Here is an 18731-nt window from a genome sequence, read left to right as displayed (position 1 = left end):
ATACATGAAAAGATGCTCAACATCACTAATCATCAGGGAAATGCAAATCAAAACCATGAGATATCACTTCACACCTGTCAACAATGGCCATCATCAAAGAGACAAGTGATAACAAGTATTGGTGAGGATGGCAGGAAGAGGGCAGCCTTAAGCGCTGTTGGTAGGAATACAAACTGGTGCAGCCACTATGGAAAACAGCATGGAGGTTCCTCAAAAAATTAAAAATAGAACTTCCGTATGATCCAGCAATCCCACTTCTGGGGATATATCCAAAGAAATGAAATCACTATCTCAAAAAGATATCTGCACCCCCATGCTCATTGCAGCATTATTTACAATAACCAAAACCTGGAAACAACCTAAGTGTCCATCAACAAATGGATAAAGAAAATGTGGTATGTAAAAATATAGTGGAATATTATTCACCCGTAAAAAAGAAGGAAATTATGCCATTTGCAACGACATGGATGGACCTTAAGGACATTATGCTAGGTGAAATAAGTCACAGAAAGCCAGATACTATATGATCTCACTTATACATGGAATCTTTTTTTTATTATTAATTAATTAATTTATTTATTTATTTTTGGCTGCATTGGGTCTTCGCTGCAGTGCATGGGCTCCTCACTGTGGTGGCTTCTCTTGTTGCGGAGCACGGGCTCTAGGCACATGGGCTTCAGTAGTTGTGGCACGTGGGCTCAGTAGTTGTGGCTCGCAGGCTCTAGAGCACAGGCCTCAGTAGTTGTGGCGCACGGGCTTAGTTGCTCCGTGGCATGTGGGATCTTCCCAGACCAGGGCTCGAACCCGTGTCCGCTGCATTGGCAGGTGGATTCTTAACCACTGTGCCACCAGGGAAGTCCCTATACATGGAATCTTAAAAAACCAAACTCACAGAAACAGAAAACAGTTTGGTGGTTGCCAGAGTTGGGGGAGGGGGGAGAAATGGGTCCAGGTGGTCAAAAGGTACAAACTTCCAGTTATAAGATAAATAAGTTCTGGGGGTGTAACATATATCATGGTAACTGTAGTTAAAAACATTGTATTGTATATTTGAAAGTTGCTAAAAGAGTAGATCTTAAAAGTTCTCAACACAGGGGAAAAAAAAAGGTGTGACTATGTGAGGTGATGGATGTTAATTAAACCTACTGTGGTCCTCTGGCTGCAGAACCTGCCCTCTTACCTTCTAGCCCAGCTCTGCCCAATGCAGTAGCCACTGGCCATCTGTAGCCATTACTTGAAATGCAGCTGGTCTGAATTGACATGTGCTAAATGTGTGAAATACACATTGGATTTCAAAGATTTAGTATGAAAAAGGAATAGAAAATAGCTTCTCAAAGTTGTATTGATTACATGTAGAAATTATAATATTGTAGATATATTGGGTTAGATAAAAGGTATTACTACAACTGATTTCCCTGTTCCTTTTTACTTTCTTGACATGGCTGCTAGAACATTTTGAATTACATTTGTTTCTCGAATTATATTTCCATTGGAGAGGATTGTTCTATATGGACCTCATAGTTTGTTTCAAGCATTAAATCAATGAATACAATGAGAGCACCTAGCCCAGTGCCTGGAGCAAAGTAAGCACCCAACAGCGATTCCTAATATTAGAAAGATCAGTGTTTTGCAAATGTTGTAGCCAAGTTTTCTTTTTTTCAAGCAACTTCCTCTAACAGATAAAAAGCTCTTCTGATTGAAGCAAAGGGGTGTCCTTTCCAGCAGCTCATTCGCCTTGGCACCACCTCCACAGCTTGGAAACCCACAGAGTGAAATCAACTTCAAATATCCCACAAGCTTTAGCGTCGTACGTCTATAATTTCAGAGAAGGCGAGGAAATCGGACAAAATCAAGGTGTCTATGGCAGAACTTTAAAAATGGTCATGGATCTTAAAAGTTCTCACCACAAAAAAGAATAATTAAGTGATGCAATGAAGTTGGTGGCTCAAGCCATGGTGGTGACCATCTTGCAACAGAGAAGTGTATCAAATCGACACGCTGTACACCTCAAACTTACACAACGTTATATACCAAGTATCTCAATAAAAATTAATTAATGCCAAAAGAATGATCTTGGAAAAACGCTACCATTTTGCTTGAGAGGATCAAAGTGATTTGGTACCAGATCTAGACAGTCCAGAAATCGGGCTGTCATGAATGTGAATGGGGTCACCTGTGGGCCCCTGGATCATCACCTGCCTTCACAATACCCAGGCGCCACAGCAGCTCTCTCCTGCTCCTCAAGGGCTAGCTGCAGGGAAGGGAACAAGTGACACTCAGCCCAGACACCACAATGACTCTGCTGTCCTGAAGGCAACTCTGGGCTCAGTCGGCCCCGGCGTCTACCAGGCAAGCCACCTGGCTCTTGCTGCAGCCCTCGCCCCTGGCGCTGGTGTGTGTGTGTGTGTGTGTGTGTGTGTGTGTGTGTGTGTGTGTGTGTGTGTGTGTGTGTGTGTGTGTGTGTGTGTGTGTGTGTGTGTGTGTGTGTGTGTGTGTGTGTGTGTGTGTGTGTACGGGGACAGCAGCCAGGTCTTTGCCGGGCTCTCTAACAAGTTCCGCAAGTCTGTTTGTTAAAGAAAAATTCCAGTGGGTGCATCCAACACATGGAACTCAAGTACAGAAATTATATTTATCCACCCCACTGCCAAGGAGATCACATGCCCCATGAGTCACTCCAGATGTGCTCAAAAACAGAGTCTCTCTGTGGAAGCCCAGTGCCCCAATCCCAGAGAGAGTAGGATTAACAGAGGTCCCGCTCCTGTCCTCCCCAGGAGGCAGCCCTTGCCTCTACCCTTCTGAGGCAGGAGAGGGCACCTCTGCAGGTCTGAAAAAGAAGGGGAGGTAAGAACGATATCGTCACACTGGGAGGACCAGTACGGGCATACCTGTAGCTCCTGGGGTCCCACTGGGTCTGAGGGCGACTTTTCACCTTTTTGGAGGAAAAGATGTGTTGGAAGACGTTGCTGCTTCTGCTGTTGTATTATGACGCTCAGGCCACTCTGTCGCACAGGTGGAGCAGGGGTGAGTTGCTTTTAATTTATTTGTTTGCTGGATGCTCATTCTTCTTTCTTCGATACAATTAGGAATTTGGGGGGAAGCATGGAGAGAGCAGGAAGAAATTAGAAGCCCTGCACCCTCCTTTTATCTCATCTCTGCCAATTGCTTGATGCTTCTCGACATGCTAGAAGGTATTAGAAGGTGATGGGGGACATGACACCAAAAAATCAAAGTTGCTGAGGGAACTGGGTCGAGGGGGAGAATGCAGAGAGCATCCCTTTCTGACAGGCCAGAGGGAAGTCATCTTTGCTTCATAGAATGTGGACAGACTCCCTTGAGTACCCCCCAGGCTGCTGCAGCTGGGCAGGGTGTGCAGGGAGCAGGTGCTCGGGACTGATACTGACATGAAGGGACTGAGGGTGCTGACCGGCAAGAGGCCTGCTACCTGGAGGGAGTGGGGTGTCCACGTGGAGGGCTCCATGCTGCTTCCTGAGCTGCATCTTTCCAGCTGGAGAGAGCTGGTCCAGCAGCAGGAGAGGACGAGTAGCCCCTCAGCACCCTCGTGTCTGGCCGGCTGCTACCGCCCTGGCCAGCCCCCTCGGAAAGGAAGGAGCCCAGCAAGGCTGCTCCCCACGGCCGACTTCCTTGCTCTCGGGACACAGCTTCTCAGAGCCGGCCTGGCATCGTTTATGGCTCCTGTGGGCAGACACTGGTGGCATCTCCAGTCAATGAGGGTCTATCACTTAAGAAGCAAGGGACCAATAGTGCTGACTGCTCCACACTGATCTGAACTGAGATCTCTCCACTGCCTAAAGTCAACTGAGGTCTCTCTCCTGGAAAGAACTGGAAAAAGAAGTCAGGCTCACTGGTGTTTCCAGAGATCCAAAATAGGGTGACGACTGCACAGCAACAAAAGGATGAGCCCCCTGTTTCTCAACGAGAGTGTCAGGGAAGGAAGGGATGGCCAGCTGGGGCGCAGAGCAGATGTGAAACCGGGGAAAGAAAAAGCCAACGCACTTATTAGGGTTTTTATTCCCTCACACACACATCTCCCTGCTCATCACGTGCGCAAACTCTGGGGGCAACACTCGGAAGCGCAGAGCAAAGAGACCCTGGCGCTGTGTTCTGCCACTTACCCCTGTGTGACCCTGGGGGCCTTCCTTAACCTGCCTATTAAAAAAGGATGATAATATCCACTCTTTAACGCACAGGCTGTTAGAAAGCCAAATGAGATGATTTGATTTGCTACAAGGCTTGTAAACACAATAGGCACATGATGAGCTATCCTGCAAGGAACTCAAAAGATTTAAGTTCTGCCTCTCATTGGCTGTGTGATGTCTGGGAAGACTTAACCTCTCTGAGCTTTAGTTCATGAACAGATAACATATTAACAGTAACAAAAACTGACCCTCACTGTGTTGTCATGTGAGGGTCAGATTGAAAAATGTAAATAAAACGCTTTGTAAATGAGGAGCTATATAAATGTCAGCTATTACCTACCACTTAGAAAAGGAAAAAATTTCATGAAAGAAAGTCTGAGGTTCTCAACAGAAAACTATCGGTTCTATAGCAACGTCCTGAGAGCAGCTGCTCTGGCTGCACCCCTCCTCACTGGGGAGGGTCTGCCCCCCAATAATGATAACAATCTGTATAAAGACACAAGGCCAACACAGCTGAAACAGAGGCCATGGTGAGGCAGCTGATGCTAAGTGCCGGATTAGCCGTTCATATCAGTGTTCGGGGCCAACAAATGACGCGGAGCCCTTCCAACCATCATCAGAAGTCTTCCACGTAGTTGATTTTTTTTTTTTTTCGTTTTCAACATTTTTTTCTAATCATAAAAGGAATACACAATTGCCCTTTTTTTATGATGGAATGGGAGACACACCCAGAGAAAAACCAATTTTTCCAAATGTATTAACTGTTCCTTTCACCTGCATCCTTACCCCAACCCTGCCCCCCACCCCAGTGCTAGGCCTAATTTAGAAGAATTCCCTCTGGAAACAGTCAGAGGGCGACTTCTCCCTACAAAACTCCTCCTCCATCCCCCCCAGCACCACCCCCTGCCTCCGCGGGTAGAAGTGTGGAAATAAACCCAAAAGGAATACACCCTGCCATCAGGACATCTTTTTTTTCCTACCTTTCTCCCAGCCTCTCCCTCGGCGCTCTCTAGGATTCCGCCCTGGGAGGCGGCTCCCTGTGCCAGGATGGCTGCTCCAGCCCCACCGCCTTGATTAAGACCAAGGGACCCACCTGTGGTTAGCGAGGCTGCTGGGAAGTGGACACACCTGGCCCAAGTCCCAGCCCCCACCCAGGTCCTGCCAGCACACCGCCTGGGGGGCTGCAGGGAACTAGCCAGTCTTAAAAAAAAAATACACGTATTAATTCCTATAAGTATCTGATTTTTATTAAATACATATGTTATTTCTTTGACAAGCAGTTTCATAAGGAAGGGTGGCCCTGCAGTGGTGGAATGTATGTCGTCTTCACGTGTCCAGTTTAGTGCTGTGTGTGTTTTCAGTCGTCAATATTCCGTGAAGGGAAGGGCCCCGGATGGGTGTTTTCAGTAAGTGTCAACTGACTCACTGGTCCAGCATGACTAAGCGGCCACCTCATTCACTCCATGGTCACTGCCTTAGGAGGCGTTATTCTGACCACTAACAGGTAAGAAAGCTGGAGGATGGGGGAGAACTTAGCACTCCCCAGATCCCTCAGCCGGAAGCTTAGAGCTGGATCTCACTCCCCCAGCCCAGTCTGCAGAGGCAGAGTCTCAATGTCCTCACTCACACCCCTCCATCCCTTCCAGGTGTTCCCCCTGGGCGGTGGCACATTCTGGCCAAGGGCAGCCAACACACAGCAGCCCTTTCAGAAGCACTCCAGGGGACCCCAACACACGGGGCCAAGGTCCTGGCTACCTCAGAACATCACTGTGTTTCTGAAGGGCTGGCTCAGGAGCAAAAAAAGTAAATGACGGGTTTCCCTGGTGGCACAGTGGTTGAGAGTCCGCCTGCCGATGCAGCGGACACAGGTTCGTGCCCCGGTCTGGGAAGATCCCACATGCCACGGAGCAACTAAGCCCGTGCGCCATGGCCGCTGAGCCTGCGCGTCCGGGGCCTGTGCTCCACAACGGGAGAGGCCACAACAGTGAGAGGCCCGCGAACCGCAAAAAAAAAAAAAAAAAAAAGTAAATGACGTCAGTAGGATCTGGCAAAAGACTTTTTATAAATGAGAGCTTTTCCTTTCCACACCCACAGTCATTTCCATAGAGTTGCTTCAACTGATTCATTAAAAATATGGTTGTATTTTGGTATGATATGGTCTACAGTGTGAATCCTTTCCAATAAGCTCTTTGGTACAGATGCTGTGCACAGTTACATGGAAACCATGGTCAGCCTTAATATTGTTCTGTTTTTTTTTTAACCTATTTGGGAGATGGGAGGGAAGAAGAGATTTTTATCCCAGGTTATAAAAAGTCAAAGAGAAGATCAGGCTCAAAGCAAAAATAGGCTCTTCCATTTAGGGAGGCTTCTGCCTATACGTCTGGGCAAGAAAGCTTGAAGGAGGTAAGGCTTGGGGAGCAAGACAGGTGCAGGTGCAAGCCTTGACTGAGATAATTAAAAGCAGCTTCTCTGGGTATGAAGGGAACCCTTCTTTACTGTTGATGGGAATGTAAACTGGTGCAGGCACTACGGAGAACAGTACGGAGGTTCCTTAAAGAACTAAAAATAGAGTTACCATATGATCCAGCAATCCCACTCCTGGGCATATATCGGGAGAAAACCATACTTTGAAAAGTTACATGCAGTTCAATGTTCATAGCAGCACTATTCACAATAACCAAGACATGGAAGCAACCTAAATGTCTATTGACAGATGAATGGATAAAGATGTGGTACATATATACACAACAGAATACTACTCAGCCATAAAAAAGAATGAAATAACGCCATTTGCAGCAACATGGATGGACCTAGAGATTATCATACTAAGTGAAGTAAGTCAGAGAAAGACAAATATCATACGATATCATTTATATGTGGAATCTAAAATATGATACAGATGAACTTATTTACAAAACAGAAACAGACTCACAGACAGAGAAAACAAACTTATGGTTACCAAAGGGGGAAAGGCATGGGAGAAGGATAAATTCGGAGTTTGGGATTAGCAGATACAAACTACCATATATAAACTAGATAAACAACAAGGACCTACTGTACAGCACAGGGAACTATATTCAGTATCTTGTAATAACCTATAATGAAAAAGAATATATATGTATAACTAAATATATATGTGTGTGTGTGTGTATATATACATATGTCTGGATCACTTTACTGTACACCAGAAACTAACATAACATTGTAAATCAACTATACTTCAATTAAAAAAAAAAAATCGGTTTCTCCTAGACCCAAACAGTGGTTCCTCATAGATAAAGGGAGGGTGTGATGGAGATAGGAGAAAACATCTACTTTCTGATAATTATCCAGGACCTGTAACTGCAAATAAGTTCCAGAATCACCCTGTTAAAAAGAGAAGGATTTGGTGAGGCACTCTGAAAACAATGGAGTTGAGTAACAAGGAGAGTGAATGTGTTTCTATGGGATTGTTTATTCATTCAACAGTCACCGGCAGGATTTTAGGCACTGGGAATACAGCATTAACAAAACAGACAAAATCCCTTGCCCTTGTGAGCTGACGTCCTAGGGAAAGGAAACAGACAATAAGCACATATAGAAATAAAATATCTGGTTCATTGGATGGCAATAAGGTTGGGACAGATTAGAGGATATAAAGGATCACAAGTTTAAATAGGAGAGTCAGGGAGGGCCTCACTGAGGAGGTGACTTGAGACCTGAAGGAAACACAGGAGTGAGCCATGCAGTCTCCAGGGAAAGAGTATTCCAGGCAGATGGAACAGAAGTTCAAAGGCCCTGTGGCAGAGGCATGCTTGGTGAGCTCAAGCAACAGTGAGGAGGCCTGCAGCTAGAGGGGCATGAGCCAGAGGATAATAGCAGATGAGTGCAGAGAGGTAGTAAGAGGTCAAGTCGCACAGTACCTGGTGGCCATCTGAAGATCTTTGGCTTCTACTCTGAGGGAGATGGAAAGCCATAGAAGTTTCTGGGCAGAGAATTGACATCATCCAACCTATGTTTTCACAGAATCGCTTTACTTGCTGTGTTAAGAATACAATGAGGTGGACTTCCCTGGCAGGTCCAGTGGTTAAGACTCTGCGCTTCCCCTGCCAGGGGCACGGGTTCAACCCCTGGCAGAGGAACTAAGATCCCACATGCCACGTGGCGTGGCCAAAAAAAAAAAAAAAAAAGAATACAATGAGGAGGATGAAGTTGGCAGCCAAGGATGGAAACAGAGACACCATTAGGAGAAATGTTCAAGGTTTGGACCAGGAGGCTAGCTGGGATGTGGTAAGAAGTAGCCAGATTCCAGATCTATTCTGAAGGTAGAGCCAACAAGATTTGCTGATTAGTGGGGTGTGAGATGTGAAAGAAAGAAAAAAGGCAAGGATGACTGACAACTCCCAGGTTTTGACCTGAGCAGCTACGAGAGATGGGAAGACAGCAGACAAAGCAGGAGGTGCGGAGCAGGTGTGATGGATGGCGGGGGTTGGGACTGGGCTGGAGATCAGGAGAGACAACTATTACGAATCCAAAAGGAAACTCTCCCGCAGGCAGCTGCATATCTAGAAGTTGGGCCCGGAAATACACAGCAGAACATCCTTACGAAGTCAGTGTGGCTAGTGAGAGGGGAGAGACCCAGGCTGCGGCCAGGAGTCTGCAAGGCGAGGAGACGGAGGGGAAGGAAGAGCGGCCAGCAAGGGGGGATTTTTTTTTAAAGCAGCAGCAGCAACGTGTTTTCATGCTGCCTTGAAAGATCGGTAGAGAGGGGAAAATTAATGATGTGGGAGAGAAAAGTGGAAAGGTGAGCGACAACTTTATTGGAGACCTCGTGCACACGGGGACAAGTTGGCTCAAGATAAGAGCAGGGACACAATAACAGAAGGGAAGTCAGAGGACCTGGGCACGAGGCCGGTAACTGGTTTGAGGAGAAAGGAGGAGGTGTGAAATCATCATCCACTTCACGCTAAAATAGAGTGAGGGGAAGCAGGAAATACGGGTAATGGTCAGGCAGCATTTCGGGCCCCTCCTGAGAATAACGATCACGAATTTCAAGTGAGACCACTTAACCCAGGTGCAGGTGTGGAACAGGTAAAGAGATGGGGTGTGCTTTTGCCTAGTGACTGCAAAGGAACGAAGAGGGAGCAAAGGAGACGAGGACTGTTGCAAGAGAATGATCATAGGGCTGTAGAAATGTGACCTTGTATATCACATTATCAATCAAAGGTAGAGATTTGTTTAAATATGTGTGATTCATTTAAGAGTATGTTTTATACCATATGCATTCATTCATTCCTAATTAACTACATGTATCCTTCCCGTGGCTACACACAACCAAAGAACGCCCAGTCTTGGGGCAGATGCACCTACAAAAAGATAGCGTGGTTCACCCTATTGGTGCGATTGGGGGTTTTTTGTTTGTATGTTATTTTGTTTTGTTTTTAATTTCTATTTTATATTGGAGTATAGTTGATTAACAATGTTGTGATAGTTTCAGGTATACAGGAAAGTGATTCAGTTATACCTATACATGTATCTATTCTTTTTCAAATTCTTTCCCCATTTAGGTTAGTACAGAGTACTGAGCAGAGCCCCCTGTGCTATACAGTAGGTCCTTGTTGGTTATCTATTTTAAATACAGCAGTTGGGTTTTGAAGCCCTTGAGACCTGGATTTTCATCTCAGGCCTATTACAAACAAGTTGGGTGGCCAAGGGCAAGTTTCTTGGCCTCCAAGTTTCTTCATCTATAAAATGAGATGTGAATGTTTACCTCACAAGGCACATAAGGAAAGCACAAGCAAGCTGACTGACCCACAGTGAGCTCATCAGCTGGTAGGATGTCCGGGCTCCACATCCGAACAACTTTGGCCTGAGGTCCAAATGTGTCTCTCAATAGAAGACACGGACAGAACCTGCTAAGACACATGAATCCCTGGATCCCGTTCCTGAACTACATTAGTGCATGTGGCGTGAACTTTAGCAAGTAAATTTTTTGTTCCATGCGGGTTGGTCCAGTGTTTCACAATGTCCCCTGAAGCCTCATGAGTCCGGGGGCTCGGGGACGAGGGGCTGGCCCCCCTGCCCGAGGCTGGCCGGCACAGCAGACCTTCATGCAAGGCCATGGGGGAGTGTCTGGAGTCCCCTGATCACACTGAGTGGTCCTTGTGGGCATGTTCACAACCTGAAGAAACAGCCGGAGTGTGGGCTGGGTGTGGAGCGTTAAGTGAAAAAGGAAGAAACAAATCGGCCTAGTTTTACACCAGGCAGAAGACACACAAAGTCAGTGATCTTAACAACACTGTCCCAGCAGCCTTCCTGCCCAAGGCTCCACACTCAGGTGGTGCCCAAGAGGGAGTGGGATCCTTCTGCCAGTCTCTGGCCTCCCCACCCCGTTCGCCTCTCTCCCTTCTCCCTCCGAGAGGGTGCAGCTGCTAACAGCCGTCCAGCGGGAGCATTCAGGCCTCAGAACTATCAGCCTCACGAAGACCGGGCTGCCCAAAGCCGCTTATAATCGCTCACAGCGAGGACGGAGTCGAACTTAAAATGACCTCATAAATTTGGGAGATGGGGCAGAAGGGAAAGGAAGGAAAACCAGCAAAGCCTGAATTGGAGAGTCTCCAGGGATGCTCTGTTTTGTTGTTGTTGTTGTTGTAATACCTAGTTTATTTTTAAAATCGTTCCAAAATATATATTGAGACTGCACTCAGTATATATATTGAGCTCTATGCAGACACTGAGGTCAGAAGCATAAAATTCATTCCCTCCCAGGAGCCAGCAGTAGACAGCAAGATGTGAAATGTATAGAAAGGATGCGAGAAGAAGATAAAAAGAGAATTAAGGAGATGGAGAAGGAACACAGCAGTGTACGGTGGGGTCCCGGGGAAAGGCTTCCTAGGGGCACAGGGCCGCTCTTCTAACGACGTGGGAGCCGGTCTGGTTTAAAGGTCTGCGTGTGTACCTCTCGGAGTTGGTCAGCTCTTGGTCGGGTCATTTGCGTTCTGGCAGGGTCTGGCCTCTGTCATTATGGACAAGGACCTCTGGAGTGGCTAGTCGTTTAACTTCTTACCTGAATGTTTCGACGTGGGCCAGACACAGCTTATCTCTCGCCCACCACCGGCAGCATCTCCAGTGGGGATGAATCCAGGTCTCCAGACCTAGCCTCATGCACAGGAGGTCAGACACGGGGAGCTGCCGAGACGCCTGCCCCAGAGCTGGCTGCACGTCCCAGCCCAGAGGGCCATAAAAGCCCCTCCCCCACACACACCGTCAGAGCAGCCACAGCAACGTGGGGGGTACCTGTGGAAGGTGGGAAGAAGGGGGAAGGGGTCCATCTGTGAGACTCCGGTGCTCCCCACATATACTTTCTGAAGCAATGATCAGCCCTAGTCCAGAGGCTGAATTGTTTTTTAACAATCTTCCCCAAACTGTGTTATTATTTTAAAAATTATGAGAACAAGGCCTCCTGGAAGCAACATTTCCATTATTAAGCCCAGCTTTGCATCAGGAAGTATTTTCTTCCCAACTCTTGAGAACTAGGGGTCCACCAGGGGTGTGCATGTTAAAGGAAGTAGCTGTTCGCAGAGAAGCAATTGAGTGAAGAGCGTGTAGGTCTGGCCTTGAATACCTTCCCGGGAGGCCGCAGAAAGGGCCCCGTGCCAGGACCTTGTTCCCTCCTATCCCCTTCACCTGCTGCAGTGTGAATATTTTTAAAGGGAACAATACCTTTCATTTCACAATAACAGAGAAGACATAAAGGAGGTGCTCTCAATCCTACCTTGAAAAGGGGTTTCATGGTAAGAAGGAATAGGCCGCATCTTGGTCCAGGACCCGTTCTGGTCCTAGTGTCACCTCCCACCAAGGAGAAAGTAGGGTCAAAGTACACCCCTCCTTGTGCCGCCACTCCCTTGTCTCCGAGAACACGAGGGCCTTGGTCTCTTCAGATGCCCCTATAAGGCCTCATCGGATGGGAGTGAGCTCTGAATCCTAGCCAGGCACCAGCTGCTTGATGGTGGGTCTGGGTAACCCAGTGGTTATGGACACTGCCTGCCCGTTGTCACAGCAGGGAGCTGTCAGAAGTCCCGATGCCTACATCCACCCCAGAGATGCCCATGAACTGGCCTGGGAGGCGGCCTTGGGCGTGTAGGTTTATAAAGCTCCCAGGTGATTCTGACGCACAGTCAAGGCTGGGAAGCATTGGGCTGAATTGGGAGCATCCGCTCAGCAGAAACAGCTCCTTCTACACAGGCTTGGGTCAAGCACCTTCTGACTGGCAACCTAGGCTGCCATTAGAAGTACCTAGGAAGCTTTCAAAACGTTGACTGTCTCAATCACATCCTAGTCACTTAAATCAGAACTACTGGAGCTGGGACCCACACACCCTGGGCGACTCTAATGTATGGTCAAGGTTGTGAACCTGTGGAGTAGGAAGGAGATGCCTCGCCCTCCTGAGCTCCACCTGAGACCAGAGGCAGAGGCTGTGAGTGAGCAGAGGCTAAGGCCTTCTCAAGTCCTAAAATCTATGATTCTGTGGGAAATGGGCACTTTTCTGGCAAGGAGAACAAATCCTGCTAAAATTCTGGGCCAGGAACTATTGCTCTGGAGTTTGTAGGCTCCATCCCCCAAGATGGTCTGCAGAAGCAGGGCTACCCCTCTGCCCGTCAAGGCCCCCATCAATGCAGGGATGCGGTCTGCCAACAACTGCACCTTGTGTGCACCCTGGAAACCTGCCAGGCTATGCTGCACAGGCATAAACATGAAAGCACATTGATCCAAGCCCCTGAGGAACTTGTGGGCTAGATAATAAACGGATTACAGAGAAAGCAATATTACAGCCAACCAGCTTTTCCAGGAGGTGGGAGATTCCTACCAGTGTCCTTTACGTTGAAGATGTTTCATTCTTATCACTTCTAATAGAAATCCTTGCTTATGCAGTTCCCTTCTTCAACACAGTACTCTGGACATCACTGGACACTATCTTGATGGCCCAAGGGCGCCATTATCAAGAAGCAGAGCTGTCATGTATGGTTACGCAAATGGCGCTTTGCACAACTTCCGGGGGCCCTACTTACCTCGAGGTCTCACCAATTTTTACAGTTATTGCCCAGTTTTCTGGTAAATCACAACCAAGTGTCTTAAAGAAGCTGCCCCTTTTTCTCGCAGCTCCACCACCACTTGGAGTCAGTCACTTTCAAGACTGGATGGCTAACCTTGGGGTTCACCCACGGGAGAAGCCAGCGCACGCTGCAGCCCGGCGAGCTCACTCTGTTTTTCTTTCAGCCGTGCTCTTTCCTGCCGCCCACCGGCCAAAGAGATCCTCGTCGGTGCCCTTGAACCCCGTCCTGCAGAGCTCCCTGGAGGAAGTAGAGCTGCTGTATGAGGTAGGCAGAGGGGAGAGTGGGCCACGCAAGTAACTCAAAAGGCATTGCTCTTTCTCCATATTTTTTGGAGAAGTGACCTGAGCCCCTGAAAATGAGTGACCTCTGTTGCCTGGGGGACTGGCCTAGACTTGTGTGTGGAGGCAGTGGAATCCTGCCCATCCCAGAGGAAAGTGTTCCTCGTACCCCCTTCTCATTTCCCGCATGCCATCCCAGGGAAGGTTGGCATTAGGGGTTCCGTCGAGGCAAAATTAGAGATTGAGGCCCAGAGGCGCCTCTACCTGCACCCAAGCAACAGAGCGGGGCAATATTCCCCAGCCAGAGCTTTAAGCCAGGACTCACCAGCAGTGCCCAGGCAATGCCAAACCTATTGTCTGAGTGGAGTTGTGTTTCAGTAACCTCACACTGTGACAGCCCCATTTTTGAGTCTGGGGCCGCCCCAAAGGCTCTCTCCCTCTGCCTCTCATACCTCTGGCACCAAGACCCCACTTCTCCTCCAAACCACAGGTAAATTTACCCAAGGCCGCTTGGTTTGGTTCAGTGAAAAAATTCCAGGTTCGAGACCTAAGCTTTAGTTCTGGTTCTGCCGCCCATCAGCTACGCAACCTTGCATAAGACACCATTTCTCCCTGGGCCTGAATCTCCTCAGCTGTTAAAGGAGGGACTCCAAAGACCGCCAAAGTTCCCCGCCTGTCTGGACGCCCTCTGACATCCTGCATGTACTAGGACTGTCTGACTAAGGAGGGGACAGCCTGCTATAGTCAAGCAGCTGAGCCAGGCAGAAGATTTCAAATCCTGCCTCGGGGAACAAACTGGGAAATGCGTAGCCTCTGCCAGGTCATGAACGTGGGAGTCAGAGCAAGAGGCCTGTTTTAGGAAGATAACAGACAGTAGCGCGCAGGATGGATTAGAGCCGGGGGAAGCCGGAGACAGAGGGGAGAGTTAGGGCTCCGTCTAAATGGTACTGATTAGGTTCCTGATATGAGCCTGGCACTGAGCAGGGGGTGCCTATGACAGACCTCACCCCTACTCTTAAAGAACAGTCAAGAAATGAGGACAAATCTCTGTAGCACACTTAATTCCTAGCACAATTCTCTGCATCCTTCTAATTCCCAGCTTCTGATTTTAAATTATCCAAAATAGTCAGTCTGCGCTTTAGAAGATCTTTGGTGGGTGGGAGGGAGGAAGGAGAGAAGGGGGTGATTCGGGACACTAGAAACAACAAAGAGTCACTTAATAGGGCAGGGACAGTGACAGATGTCACTCATATTTGTCTTATTTACTACTCACAATATCCCAGTGAAGTATTGTTGTTATTAATCATTCCACAGAGGAAGAAAAGGAGGCTGAGAGAAGTTAGGTGACTCACCCGAGGTTACACAGGTGGTGGGAAAGTCAGGACTGGGACCCAGGCCTCTCGATTCCAAAGCTCTTTGCAAGCTACCTCCCTACATGAACGCACGTGATCATGAACCCAGTGATGTCCTCAACAACGAATGCCTCATGCTTTTCCACACCCCATGTTTCCCCCCAGTTCCTTCTGGCTGAACTTGAGATCAGCCCTGACCTGAAGATCTCCATCAAGGACGAGGAGCTCTCCTCCCTGCGGAAGGCCTCGGACTTCCGCGCCATCTGCAATGACGTGATCCCCAAGAGCATCCCAGACATCCGGCGGCTGAGCGCCAGCCTCTCCAACCACCCAGGCACCCTCAAGAAAGAGGACTTCGAAAGGACAGCGCTGACCCTGGCCTACACAGCCTACCGCACAGCCTCGTCCCAAGGGCATCAGAAGGATATCTGGGCCCAGTCCCTCCTTAGCCTTTTCCATGCCTTGAGGCATGACTTAATGCGGTCCTCATGTCCCAGAGCATCTCCCTGAGAGACTGGCTGGCACCAGGACCAGGGAGCAGGGACCAGCACACAGTAATCCAGAAATTCTTCATTCTCTACTCCATTTACAGAGACCAGCCACAAAACACATACCACCAACTCAGAGCAGCAAAGATAAAACAAGAAACACCGATGCTCTTTGCCCCTTGTAACTTCTTGACAAGCATAAGATTGTGATTCGTATCATAATGTGACCTGGGCTGGAAAAAAGGGCTGGAATGGTAATTCAAGATGCCTCCAGAGGCTGAATGTTTTGCCTGGTGAATTGCAGGAGTCTAAGATATGCTTTAACATTGAGTGACTGTAACACAAACACCCAAGAGTGAGGACAGAGCCAGGAGAGACATAACAGAAGTCTGGGCATGGCGGGAAAGTGGGGGACAGATTTCTTTGGTCCTAAGAGATCAGGGTGCTGGATTGAATGAACACCTTTCCAAAGTTCTGTAGTAAGATATAAAGAAACTAGAGCTATAGCCAAATAAATACATTGTTAACCAAGGATATACTTCTCAACTTTTCCAAAAGTCCCCAAAAAGAATCAGTCAGAAAATCAGTTATGACCTATATATCTAGACTCTTCTTTCCTGAAGCCTGGTCTAATGTAGAGGAGAAACATGAAGGGGGCCAACAGAAATGCTACTGTCATGCCTTGCCTTTTGAACAGAGAAACCAAGCTAATGCAGAGAGGGTCATCCTAACGAAAGAGGTGGCACCAGTGCCACGGCCTGCCTATCCTAATGCTAAAATTATTGAGCATTATCAGAGAATTAAGTGCTCCAAACAAAAATGATTTTCAGTTGACAGGATTTTACCCTTTCAAACGCCAAAACTTTCATTTTAGCAATATTGACTGGATATATATGAAAGCCAGTAAGGTTGAATTTAGTATATTGGAAACATTCTAATGAAGGAGTTAGATGAGATCATCTCTAAGATTCCTCTACTTCTGAAATGTTCACAAGCATTTAACTAACTGTGAGATATTACAGGGAGGACACCTGGACCTGAGATGTCTCTGCTGGACTGTTTGTATCAACCCTGAAAGGTCCCAGGCTTGCTTTCTTTCTTTTTTTTTTTTTTTGCGGTACGCAGGCCTCTCACCGCTGTGGCCTCTCCCACTGCGGAGCACAGGCTCCGGACGCGCAGGCTCAGTGGCCATGGCTCACGGACCCAGCCGCCCCGCGGCACGTGGGATCCTCCCGGACCGGGGCACGAACCCGTGTCCACTGCATCGGCAGGCAGCCTCTCAACCACTGCGCCACCAGGGAAGCCCAGTCCCAGGCTTTCTTAACTCTGAATCTGGTGTGAGTTTTTCTGTTGCCTTCCTCACTGTCAGGCGATAAAAGTAGCATTTTCTTTGCTACCAACATAATTCGCCCTTTGCAATTTGTTCTTTCTTACTGGGCATCGCCTGAAAAATAAGATAGCAAGTCTTGTTATAATTCCACATTAAATAAGAGTTAATAGATGAAGGTCCCTGCTAGGAGTAAAGCGCCTGGGTCCTAATAAAGATTCCTCACCAGCTCAGAGATCTTTCCAGCTTCTCCGAGGTTCACAGCTGGGTTCTGGAGGCTAACGCTGCAGGAAGTCTGATCTTTGAATAAACAAGGATCCACTGGGCTAAATTTTTTATCCTGAAATGGGTATTTAACAATTGTCACTGAATGAAGATGAAAGCTGGTCTGGACTTCTTTAGAATCTTTGAATAAGTGAGCCTCGCCTAGCAGCGCAAGCTGCATGATCTTTTGAAGTAATACCAGGACGCAGGAACAAGGTGTTTATCATCAGAGAAAAATCCCACTTTGCATCCCGATGTCCTCAGGCTCAGAAGACGAATCAGCCCCTCTGGTTCTCACTGCCTGTGGCTATATTGATCTTTTACCTCCCTCAAATGCAGACTCTGCTATATGCTTTTGTGTTCAATTTTTCTCTTTCTAAGATTGCATGTTCTCTTTCATGCAGTCACTCCACTTGCCTCTTTCTTTTCGTTGCAGTTGGTGTCTCTGCTGTTCTGCCTCTGGGTCCGGTTCTGATTATCTTTATATCCATTCCTCGAGGCATCTCCCAGTTTCTCCCGCTTGACCTCTCGCTGCCTCTACTTGCCTGTACTCTGTTGCTCACTGTCTCCTTTGGGGATGACTGTCTGATTAAAACAAAGTCAAGACAGAGGTACAGACAAGTTTGGGATTGCCCAGAAAGCAGATAAGCCTCACGGCCTACCTTCAGTATTTGTGCTTTTCCTGGATGTGGGCTGGAGAAGGGCTCAGCAGGGCCTCAGTCCTTAGACACTGGGCAATACTCTAACAGTCAGAGTCCTGCAGACACCCTGGCGCTCCACCCCTATCAGAATGGATCTGAGAGCTTTCTTCTAGGCACCAGGAGGAAAGACCCACCCTTGTCGTCCCTGCCTACCTTGTTAGGATACACATGCTCCCAGGGGTAGGAGATCCGTGAATGGGAGGGTGGTTCCCAGGACCAGTGACAGCAATGGCGGTTCATTCACCCTGCCACAAAAAATGAAAGGCACATTTGTACTGATAAATTGGGTCCATACTTAGGTGGCAAGCAACTGAAAAAAGAAAAGAAAGAAGAAGGACACAACGTTTTTGTTTTTTTTTTTGTACGCAGGCGTCTCACTGTTGTGGCCTCTCCCATTGCAGAGCACAGGCTCCAGACGTGCAGGCTCAGCGGCCATGGCTCACGGGCCCAGCCGCTCCGCAGCATGTGGGATCTTCCCGGACCGGGGCACAAACCCGTGTCCCCTGCATCGGCAGGCGGACTCTCAACCACTGCGCCACCAGGGAAGCCCGGGCACAACTTTTTAAAGACAAATGAAAATTTCGTTTTTAGTAACTAGATACTTCAACACTATTTTAGGCTGAATACAAATGAATTGTTTACCCACAAAAAGTTTTATAGCACTGACTTCATTTACAAGCAAAATCAAACATTCTCCTCACCACCACCACCCCAAAACCCGACTCTTTGCCCAGTGAGCAGTGAGAGAGTAGCCTGGACAGCAACGGACTCTCCCATTTTGCCTCATTAATGCCGCACCGTACACACCACCATCACAACCCAGTCACATTTTGTCATATTTACTCAAAGAATAATTCAGAGTGTGACATAGTAGTGGAAGCTTGCCTGTGACTCAGTGGAACCCTTCTGCCATTTCTAGACTGCCGGGAAATTTTAGGATCTAAAAATTCTGGAAGTTTCCTCTATAGTCGGCATTCTCATGGCTACCTCTGGTGTCACTCAAGAGACATTGAAAAACATCTATATGCTGAAACCTTCATAAAGGAGAATCACGTAAGTGGTAAATCACATA

At 47.8% G+C, this 18731-nt stretch overlaps 1 protein-coding gene across 1 annotated transcript; it reads left to right on the top strand.

The window, feature by feature from the left end:
* Positions 1-2890: 2890 nt before the first annotated feature.
* On the top strand, positions 2891-15652 carry FAM180A (family with sequence similarity 180 member A). The gene is made up of 3 exons (XM_082846186.1): positions 2891-3021; positions 13413-13513; positions 15045-15652. Exons 1-3 carry the CDS (start codon positions 2946-2948, stop codon positions 15387-15389), a joined length of 522 nt encoding a protein of 173 aa, XP_082702312.1. The 5' UTR covers positions 2891-2945; the 3' UTR covers positions 15390-15652.
* Positions 15653-18731: the final 3079 nt, after the last annotated feature.

This window comes from Leucopleurus acutus, assembly GCF_964270905.1.
Source record: "Leucopleurus acutus genome assembly, chromosome: 9".
Lineage (NCBI taxonomy): Eukaryota > Metazoa > Chordata > Mammalia > Artiodactyla > Delphinidae > Leucopleurus > Leucopleurus acutus.
Note: the sequence above shows the minus strand (reverse complement) of the source record. Positions and strands in the feature narration are given on the sequence as shown.